The sequence below is a fragment of the Gallus gallus genome, chromosome 5 (assembly GCF_016699485.2).
Source record: "Gallus gallus isolate bGalGal1 chromosome 5, bGalGal1.mat.broiler.GRCg7b, whole genome shotgun sequence".
Lineage (NCBI taxonomy): Eukaryota > Metazoa > Chordata > Aves > Galliformes > Phasianidae > Gallus > Gallus gallus.
Window position 1 is genome coordinate 55,165,777 of NC_052536.1, and position 10,990 is coordinate 55,176,766.

At 42.6% G+C, this 10,990-nt stretch overlaps 1 protein-coding gene across 1 annotated transcript; it reads right to left on the reverse strand.

Annotated features, from left to right (window-relative positions):
• Positions 1 to 756: 756 nt before the first annotated feature.
• On the reverse strand, positions 757 to 10,963 carry AP5M1 (adaptor related protein complex 5 mu 1 subunit). Its single transcript, XM_421441.7, has 8 exons — positions 10,859 to 10,963; positions 6,724 to 7,369; positions 4,019 to 4,246; positions 3,328 to 3,467; positions 2,517 to 2,602; positions 2,297 to 2,412; positions 1,943 to 2,039; positions 757 to 930 (listed from the first exon to the last, which is right to left on the reverse strand). Exons 1-8 carry the CDS (start codon positions 10,915 to 10,917, stop codon positions 848 to 850), a joined length of 1,455 nt encoding a protein of 484 aa, XP_421441.3. The 5' UTR covers positions 10,918 to 10,963; the 3' UTR covers positions 757 to 847.
• Between the last annotated feature and the right edge of the window lie 27 nt (positions 10,964 to 10,990).

Here is a 10,990-nt window from a genome sequence, read left to right on the forward strand (position 1 = left end):
CTTGTGACTTCAGGAAAAGAAAAAGGCAATGAGAACTTTTGTGTCCTCGTAGAGCTCTGTGGTTTACAAAACCTGTGAAGTAACTGGGTGCTCTCCTGGACGTGCCCAGTCATGGAATCACAGAATCATAGAATGGTTTGAATTGGAAGGGACCCTTAGAGGCCATCTGGTTGAACACCCCTGCAATGAACAGGGACACGCACAGCTCCATCAGGTGCTCAGGTTGATCCTGACCCTGATCCTCCAAGGACAGGGCACTCATCACCTCTCTAGGCAACCTGTGCCAACGCCTCACCATACTATTGTAAAAAGCTTTTTCCTTATATCCAGACAATCTCCCCTCTTTTAGTTTGAAACCATTTCCCCTTGTGCTATCACAACAGCTCCTTCAGATCAGTCTGTCCCCATTTTTCTTACAGCCTCCCTTCAGATACTCAAAGGCAGCTCTCAGGTCTCCCCAAGGCCTTCTCTTCTCCAGGCTGCACAGCTCCAGCTCTGTCAGCCTGTCCTTGTAGGGAGATGTTCCATCTCTTGGGTCACTGATCATTGTCAGATCAGACTGTATTGTCTGTGCCCCTAGGTACTTATTTTGTACCACCTTGCATTAGGAGGGAGCGTAAAAATGGCCAGAACCAGCCAAATTTCAAATTATCTTCCCTAAGCTGTAATCCAGGACTAAACAATTTAAAACCAACATATATACTTAAGTGAAATGACTTATTTGTTTGTCTAACGAGATACATATTCAAACAAACATACAAGTGCAGGAACGAATTTATTTTCACAGTATTGTGGCACTACTTTCATTTGTTATTTTGTTTAAATACAAAAACCAATCACAGTCACATCAGTAATACAAGCTTTTGTACATGGTAGGTGCTGATGCTTTGGAATTCCAGATGTAATAATCGGATGAAATCAGTTCCCGGGCTAAAACAGACAAGAAATAGAAGCATTACAGAGTGCCTTACAATCAGTCATTCCTTCAACCAACTTAGGAGACTACTAATCCATCCTTACAAGTTTACAGAAAACGTATAATGGCCTCTTTAAACTCTAAGGCTCTTACTATTATTTGAAAATTATTTCTGATAATAATACATTTAAAGTCTCAGCTTCAATTACCTTTACTAATGTATCAGTCATGAGCTTAAAATTCAAACAGAGGTTAAGTCAAAAGCAGGTGGATGGCTTGGATTTTGTTCAATGAATATAAATTACATACTTGACATAAAACATACAGTATGGAAATGATGCTTTTTTGCGTTACAATTTAGGACTGACTGTGACCTGTCACAAAATTAACAGTGTAGATCACAGCTTTCAAAAGGCATCTACAGACTTCTGCTAACATGACTGATAGAAGCTGCAAAAGATGAGAGAGCAACAAACAGAAATGCTTCTATTAGACAGCAGTAGTCAGATTTTATTGGTGCCTACAGTGTTCTCAGTGTATTTTTGGTGCAGGCTTGCAATGTTAACTCAAGAATAGGCAGATTTGGTTTCTGCTCCACATCCACCAGCAGATGTTGGTATGATGACACTAAGACAGCAATAGCTGCAGCCTGCATGCAGGAGCTGCATTCTGGCCTGCAGTCTGTATTTCTAGACTCTCCAAACTAAAGCATCCTAAGCAAGAGGGCAGACTATGGACAAGTGTTCTCTGTCCCCCAATTAAGGTCCTATCATTATGTAGAACATTGTAAAACATCATAGGTAATTTAGCACACGTAAAAGGGTGATGACAGTCCCTATTCCAAAGGACTTAATGTGCATTAAGCACTGCAGGAAAAAAAATACAAAGCAGAAAGCAAACTGGGAAAAAGATTTGTACAACTTTAGTTACATAATTTTAGTAATTGACATCCAATGTGTATCTTAAATCATTGACATCCACATGTAAAGTGTTTCAGCAAAATAACTGACATTTTTAGCAACTCACATGCAGTAATTTTGGGTTTTCCTGGCGTAAAGATCTGAACAGAATGCTGGTCCACATAACACCCAGTAAGTGTGAAGTCTGGGATCCTAAAATACATCTACAGAATGAAAGGAAATACACAATCAGATGCATAATGTCATGGTTGTTGTGCAAATACTGGCAACCTGCATTATGTGCTCTTGGCGTGCAAGCGTACCCCAAAATGACAGGATGTCAATTCATGTAAGTTAAAAAAGACCCCACGCTGGGGAAAAAAAGAGGTTAATAATTAAGTCTGATTAGTATCTTTGTAGTCGGTTTATGATAATAAAAATATGACTACTAAGGCATCTTTTTACAGAGACTACGACTTACTTTTACATATGCTGTGTTGCCAGTGCAAACATAATTAGTTGGGTGCTCTTCGCCTATATCACCAAAAGTCACAGTTCCAGTAAGAGAAACTTCTGAAGATTTAGGGAACTTCTGTCCTAAAGCCAGAAACAACATCTGTTAGGGCATTATACAGCTGTGCATCCACTACAGAACACCAGGTTGGGAAGAAATGATGAGTGCACAAGAGTGTTGTACTTACCGATGACCCAAACGAGGAGGCTCTTCTCTCGTGACAAATCCAATTGGCCATAACTAACTTTGCACTCTAAATGAGCAATTGGGCCCCTGCAGTATGAAAAAAGAGCAATAAAGCCACTGGAATTAATATTGTTCAGTTGTTAATAATCATTTTGTTAAAGCAACAAATGCTGAAATACTTAGGTGCGTATGGACAAATCATATATATCTAAGCACACTGTTAATTTATGGAAAGAAATTACAGAGCAGGAAGAAATCACTGTTTTCAACCTAGTAACCACCAGAGATTTGTTGGTATTTTACCGTCTTCAGTTCACTGACAGTATTTTCCTAACACTGTGATCAGCACCACCAACTTTGTATCATTCCATCTTCAAATTTTCATTGCTGTTATGTGACAGTGCAGTCAGGCAGTGGTCTGAAAGTGGTCTTAAATAAAAACCATCTTTCTGATTTTAAGTGACTGTATTTTTGATAAGCTGATATGTAGCTAGGATTAGCAGCCTTAAGGAACAGGTAACCCTGGGCTAGAAACTATCTCAAGACTTAATCCACCTGGAGGATTGTGGCAGCGTTTCACATGAAAAAATACCACAGGGAAACATGATACTTAGTGGAACTATTGAGAACGTTACCAAATATTCCAATTAGAAGTCACAAGAATTCCAGGTCTTCCCAACATTACCAAGGTCGATGTCCAGTGTTGGTTCTTTGATGGAGCACAATCTGTTACACTGACTCCCAGGAAGTTCATTTTGGGAAGATCACACAGAGAAAAGGAGGAAATGTATTTAGGATTTCTTTACTCTTACCTGTTAAAAAAGGGTATACGAGCTTCGCAGTACTCAAAAGAATTCTTTATGCTTTCATGAAGCTTCAAATTTACTGTTATTTTTAACTGTGATCCCTCTTCAATGAGTTGATAACATCCCAAAATTGGTGGAACTGGCACCTGGACAAAAAATCATATTCATTCTCAAGACATATCAGCAATACCACGGTAAGATCAGCTATACACTGTTTCAATTGCTAATGCACTTTAGAGAATAACAAACTTATTAATTGCTGATTGGTTTTGAACAGTCAAACCCTTCAGGCTGCTCACAATACACAGATTTGTTACATATGCTCTTGACATCTCAGCCTGGATTTACTTTGTCTAATTCGAGCACTGACTGGTTCACTTCAAGTAAGAACAGTAATGCCAAGCAGTCAAAGGTACTGTCATGTTATGAAAGTGACTCAGACGACTCAAATCCTGAAGTGCCTTCCAAGCAATTTAGTATATGAGGAGATTTCTATCTCCTTGTATTGGACTGAAAGTCATTTATCATAGAATCATAGAATTATTAAGGTGGAAAAGTTCATTAAGATCATCAAGTCCAATTGATGATCCATCACCACCATGCCCACTAAACTACGTCCCTGGATGCACTCAGCAACACAGGTACTTTTATTCCTGTTTGAGGACTGGAAAACAACCAGGGTCGGCGATGGCATTACCTGGGAAGTGTAGTAACACAAGTTGAATGACTCTGAAGGAGGAATGAAAGGAAATTTGTACGGCCCACTATACACAGAATCATCCAGTGGGTTAACACTGCTGGACATGAGCATGGCAGGGTCAACGGATGTCACGCAATGGTGGACGAAGATATCTTGGAGTGGAGAGCCATTAGTTGGGAGATTCAAGGTGAGGGTTACATTTGGTGCAGCTCCCTCTATGTCACACTTGAAAAAAATGAAGACAAAAAGTTATTCTAAAATATTTCCTTCAAGTCAGAATTAGGTGTTCAAAAGTCAAACACAAACATCAAACTATCACACTAAAAATTTTCAGCTGGCTTCAAACATTTGTACTGACAAATACTTTCAAAACAAAGTCCCTTTCTCCTTTCTGTACAGCTGAAGCCTTAGCTAGCTGTCTCTTAATTGACAAGTGTGTCTTAGCAAGAAATAAGCCCATAAGCAAGCCAAGGACTTAGTGCTATAGCTAAATCATTACATAAACACACTTGGTGACAGTCCAATTAATTCAGTTACTTTTACAACATTTGCTTAATGGATTCAAGTGTGCTATTAATGGCCACTGCGGTCCCATGCCAGCTTTCTCACAGCAACCATGTGCAGCACAACCATGGTCTCGTCTCTTTGCATGCCAGCTCAGCTGCGCACAACTCCACCAGGGCTTTCTTTTTATGTAAGGCCATCCAGTCTGCCAGATGACCTAGCACCTTGTCCCTCTGTTCACCCATATAGTCCCTACCAACATGGCTGGTGTGAAGTAACTCAGTTTCCAAAATGCAGTATTTAAGTTGGCTTCCTTTGAAGATGACTATCCCACCTCGTACTAATTACAGTAGCACGATTCATTTCAGAATCACAAAATGGCTTGGGTTGGAAGGGACCTCAAGGATAACCAAGTTCCAACCCCAATGCTGTAAGGCTACTCTCAAGAAGTACTTCTCCCAATCTGAGCACATGAGATTACCCTGACCCACCTCACTAGGTTCACATCAGCCCACCTTTCGAGTTTATCAACGTCCCTCTGGATGGCATCCTTTCCTTCTGCCCTATCAACTGCCCTGCTCAGCTTGGTGTCATCAGCAAACTTGCTGAGAGTGCACTCAATGCCACTGTCAGTGTCAGTGATAAAGAAGCTGAAGAGCACCAATCCCAAGATGGACCCCTGGGGGACACCACCCATGATCAGCCTCTGCCTGAAGGCAGGGCCACTGACTACAGCCCAACAATCCAACCAATTCTTTATCCACCAAATAGTCCATCCTTCAAATCCATACCTCTCCAAATTAGAGATAAGGATGTGGAGGGGGACCACGACACAGGCCTCGCAGAAGTCCTGGCAGACGACATCAGTTGCCTTCCTTGTGTCTACCAATGCTATCATTCCATAATAGAAAGCCACCAGATGGGTCAGGCAAAACCTTCCCTTGGTGAAGCTGTGCTGGCTGTCCTGGATCACCTTCTCATCCCTCATGTTCCTTAACATGTCCTCCAGGAGGATCTGTTCCATGATCATCCCAGGCACACAGATGCCTGCTGTTCCCTGGGTCCCTCCTTCCTCCCTTTCTTATAAATGGTTCAGTGTCTCTACTCTTAAAACAATGGCAGTTACAGATACATTGTACTGAGATAATTTATGAAGTGTAGTCTGGAAGAAGGAATATTAGATATAGCAAAAGTAGAAAATGCAAATATTAATGTATTTTGTAATTGTTACTGATCTATTTAGTCAACATTCCACCAAATTTTAGTATAAAATAACGAAAACCATTGCTTCATATAAAAACATTCAAAATCATTATGCGATCAGTTTCTTTACACAGATTCTGCAGCAACAGTTCTTACGTTGGTCAAACAGCATTTATGGATTCAAAATGTTGTTGTCATAGAATCACAGAATGGCTTGGGTTGGAAGGGACCTCAAGGATCATGAAGCTCCAACACCTCTGCCACAGGCAGGGCCACCAACCTCCACACGTAATACCAGCCCAGGCTGCCCAGGGCCCCATCCAACCTGGCCTTCAACACCTCCACGGATGGACGGGGCATCCACAGCCTCTCTGGGCAGCTGTTCCAGTACCTCACCACTCTCAGAGTAAAGAATTTCCCTCTGACATCCAACCTAAATCTTCCCTCCTTCAACTTAAAACTGTTTCCCCTTGTCTTGCTATTATCTACCCTTTCAAAGAGTTGAATAGAATGCAGGAGGATAGAAAATTATATTTTCATGTGGTAGGAAGATTAATTAAAAATGCTCAAGTAAGGACACTCAAGTAGAAGACTCAGAAATAGCTTCTAATCATTTATTAGGTAGATGAAAATGAAATAAGTGTTAGCACTACCATTCCTAAGCCTTTATATGCAAAGACTGTATGAAATGACTCTTCTCTATTTAATTTAGAATTAAATAGAAAAAGAAAGGTAAAATACATGCAATGTAGCTACTGCTGGAAAGTGAAGGCCCAGAAATAGTTACTGATAAGTATGTGAAGCATGCAGGAATGAACAATAAAGATCAAAATAAAACACACTGCTAGCACATGAGTCTAATATGCAATAGCTTGCTAATCTTTCCAATTTTACAATATTAGGAAGTCACTGAGTGAATGGAAACATGTATTTGCTTTCCCAGTGTGCTCACAAGAAAAACACGTTGGTTAGACTGGCACAACGAATGCTCTCACCTTGCAATTCACAGCTCCATACACCTGCCACATGTCCACCACATCTCTCTTGTCATACTGCATACATTTGACTTTTTCAGTGATGCAGACGTTGACCTGAGGTTTGCCTTTGTATGTGTTGGATCTCCAGGCTGGTTGCTTCACGTCTGTGGGAACAACCTGAATGTCATCAAACGAGCTGCTCAAGCTGCTGATGTTTGTGTTTAGGGGGGTGCCAAGCGGACAGGCCTGTATGATCAAAGTGCGAAGCTGGCCTGCTTTTGCACTCAACTCCGCTTCATTTTTCCGACTGGGAGAAATGTAGTCCAGGATGCCAAACAGAAGAGCGAGTCCTTGCGAGAGCCCAGGGATGGTGAGGAGGGATGGCCGAGGCTCCAAGGCCTCCTCAACCAGTGGCAGGCAAGCATAGATCAGCCCGCTCTTCTGGAAAGCCACCACAGGCCAAAGGTCCCCTCCCTCGACGCGAACCGAGCGCACTGATGAGTGATCGATTCGAGTGCACGTATCTCGGTGTTCCACAAAGCTCTGGTCATCCGTGAGCCTGAGTTCAAAAAGCATGGCCTTGAGGAAATCGCTGTCAGACGGCACAGCCACGTGTGTTGACCCATTGAAGGCCTCCGCACGTGCCTCAACGGTGGGATAACGCCTGCGACACAGAAACAAGAGCATCTCAGTGCTACTCCTCTTTTCTCACTCAAAACACAGGATTCCTAAAAGCAGAACCACATTGTCTATTTCCTTGCTGACACAGAATGCAAAAGCACTACAAAAGTCTTTGGAGTGTTGCTGGGTTTCAGGTATAGACATTCAACTGCTACAGATACTCAATTAGATATTAAACTACTGGCAGAAGTTGCCCAGAGGTGATGGATGCCCCATCCCTGCAGATACCCAAGGTCAGGCTGGATGGGCTCTGAGCACCTGATGGAGCTGTGGATGTCCCTGTTCACTGCAGGGGAGTGAGAACAGAGGGCCTTTAAGGGTCTCTTCCAACTCAAACAATTCTATGATTCTACAGATGGAGCTCCTGAAGGCTCCTAGAAGTACCTTTGGGCCAGTGAATGCCAGCACTGCCCCGACACAAAGAGCAAGAGGATCACACGCTAAATCATGGTCAAGAAGACTATTTCACATGTAATTAGGAATCATACTAACAAGCAGATTTCATCTCTTGATTTTGGAGTATGTAAGATGTAACCTTAACATCACAGAGACATGGTTTTGTACATTCTAAAACTGCAGTACTGCACCAATGTATACACTCTACTCCGCTTCAAATGTTCTGCAGATAATGCTTGAGAAAAAGCACGTAGTCTTCCTCTGAAGCAGTATCATCTTTTAAAGGAAAGAGGGGTGAACTTCTTCTCAAGCTAACCTAAACCTATCAAGAAGAATTGAAGAGTTGTCTTAATAAACGGCAATGAAAAATTGGTTTTCGTCATTTTTTGTTTGAATTACAGACTCCCTCGAGCCTCTTAAATTAAGCCTGATGACAGGCTAACTTTTCAATATTCTTTTTTATGGATTCCTATAGCAGTTACTCATGGCCCCTCAAAAGTCATATCACGAGCTGCACGCCAGAGAACAAGAAGAATCACTTTATGAATCACCTTGTAGCCAATCTGTACTCAGGCCACGTGTTTGTGCTCAGGCCCACACTTATAAATGAACACAGGGGAAAAAAAATATCCAGACACACCAACGCCTTCATTTATTCCCCTTCTATTACAATTATTTTTAAATACATTGACAGACTATTTCTTAAATTGCCATGGACTCTGTAATCCCAGCAATGTGGTATTTCATTTTATCTATGACCTCCACATGTTACGTTCCTGAGCACTTGTGTGGTTCTTATCCTATTACCCCCACATCCCACTTGCACCATCTTTGCTAATCTACAAGACCAGGAGCCCCTTGCTCGAGGCACCCATGCTTCCTCATGCTTGTTTTCGTGACTGTGCTTTTCTGTTTGATTCCTAATCATGCATCTAGAGCAACGTTTTTTCCCGTAAGGAAAAGGTATGCATAAGCAGAGAGAAGCCAGATTTGTAAACAGGATACAGATGACAGTGAAACACCTCCTTCCAGTCTCACGTCTGTTTTGAACAACAAGGAAACAGAGTGCTTTTGCTGCTCAAAAATTGACAAGGACTTCCTGTGCAAGGACACTGATAAGAGGCTGCGTGTAACCTTGGTGAGCATCTCTTATTTTTGGCCGATGTTCCCAAAACAAAGGAAGAGGAGATATTTCAGTCTAGTTTTGTCCATCCCAACCAGCCGGCTGCCTTTGCTGGAACCGTCCCCACAGCACAACCACCTCCTCCTCCTCCTCCCACTGCATCTTCCCAGCTTTAGCTGAGTCATTAGACAATTAGTTAGCCCTTCTGATCTCAGTTTTTTCAGTATTCCCTTCTAGGAAGCGATGAAACCTTAAAAAGATGAAAGTTTCCCGGGCTGAATGAGCTTTGGTGATTCAAGAGAGTGACCATGCTTGTTGCCTGAATTAAGTTATGATCAGCTCAAAAAAGTGGAATGCTTTGATGTCCCAGATGTCTTCTCCGAGGTTAAAGATCAGGGCTCACGTATCTCCAGCTGAGTGCATAAGTCCTGAAACCAACAGCTTCCATGTGATCTGGCATTCTTTATATTGTCTGTGCGCTTTGTTGAATTTAAGGTCAGTTAGGAGGATAAACTTGGGGTTTCCACAGCCCTATTATCTCCTCTGGGAACTTGAAAGATCTAAGTCTGGAAATCACTTGAAGTATCAAGTCGAGTTTGCCCTTTTCAAAGGAGCGCTCCTGGCTGACTGTGTGACAAGTTACTTCACAGATCCTTGTCAACAGCCCCCGGCCTCCATGGTGATTATACCCACCGGCTTTGGGACACGGCTTTCTCTTTCTGTGCGTTTGTAGAGGGGAGGCCTCATCTCTCAACTTGTAGGTAATACAAGGACTATAATACTAATCCTAAAACAATCAGAGCAATGCCCAGCATGGCAAGCGGGCTGCACCCAAAGATGGACGATACTCTACTTACTCCTCTTTTTTGCATCCTTCAAGCTTCTCTCCTCAGCGTTACAGAATTCAGATGAAGACTGTATGCTGTTCCACGCATTTTTTCCTTCCCCAGCCTATAGTTATTTTTCCTCTTGTTCCTCCCACAAAGGAAATGGGTGCAACATTGCCCAGACCAACAACACCAGCTTGCCTAGCCCAAACTCTTACTTAAAACTCTGCAACAGTTCTGCATACAGAAAGCCTCCCTTTGGGTCAATCCCTCTTTGTATGCAAAGATTAAAATCAAACTGAAAGTTATGTTTCTGTACTCCCAGTGCAATTGCAGCGTGATGCTAATGAACAGAAGTGGACACGTGTTCTGCCTGTGTGTCTGGCAGCACTTCCCAATTGCTGCTTTCTCCTTTGTCACATGATGACAGAGAGTGGCGAGGTAAAATGTTTGCAACAAAAGAGAAGCCAAAACAGAAAGAGGAACAGGGAAAGAGAATTAAGTACAAAATGCAGAAATTGTAAAAAGAAAAAAAAAAAAAAAAGGAAAGAGAAAAAGGAAAAAAAAAAAAAAGGAAGGAAGGAGGAAGGAAGGAGGAAAGAAAATGAAGAAAAAAGGAAAAAAGGGAGAAAAAAGAGGAAGGAAAAAAGGAAGGAAAAAAGAAAGAGAAAAAGAAGGAAAAAAAAGAAAAAACAGAATAAAAAAGAAAGAAAATGAGAAAGAAAAGGAAAAAAGGGAAAAAGAAAAAAGAAAGAAAAAGAAAGAAAAAGAATCAGGAAAAAGAAATAAGAGAAAAAGAAAAAAGAAAAGAAAAGAAAGAAAAAAGAGAAAAAGAAAAAAAAAGGAGGGGGGGGGGACAAAAAAGAAAAAAAAAAAGAGAAAGGAAAAAAAAAAAAGAAAAAGAAAGAGGAAAGGGAAGGGAAGGGGGTTTGGGGATCGGGGAACATGACCAGAATCCAACGCTTTATACTGCCGGCTCCGAGCCAGCACTGTTGGTCGCGGAGCATCCCAAGCGCCGTCCCTGCGATGCACGTTTACCAGTTCTCCCTGCTTCTCACCCCCCCTTTCCGCCATGCCCCACCCGGGGAGCGCCCGCCTCACCCCCCCGCTCTGCCCCCGCCGTTACCTGGAGAAGAGCACGGCCCGCGGCTCGTGCCGCAGCACCCAGAGCGCCCGCAGCGCCATAGCGCGGCGCCCGGGGCGGCCGGGCCAAGTCGGGCCGGGGCGCCGCGGCCGGGGAGGAGCCGGGAGCTGCGCG

Coding starts and splice junctions, on each gene's coding strand:
- AP5M1 (XM_421441.7), bottom strand. CDS start 10,917: ATGGCGCTGCGGGCGCTCTGGGTGCTGCGGCACGAGCCGCGGGCCGTG. Junction 7,370..10,858: donor CGGGCCGTGCTCTTCTCCAG/GTAACGGCGGGG, acceptor TCTGTGTCGCAG/GCGTTATCCCACCGTTGAGG. Junction 2,413..2,516: donor CCTCCTCGTTTGGGTCATCG/GTAAGTACAACA, acceptor TTCTGGCTTTAG/GACAGAAGTTCCCTAAATCT.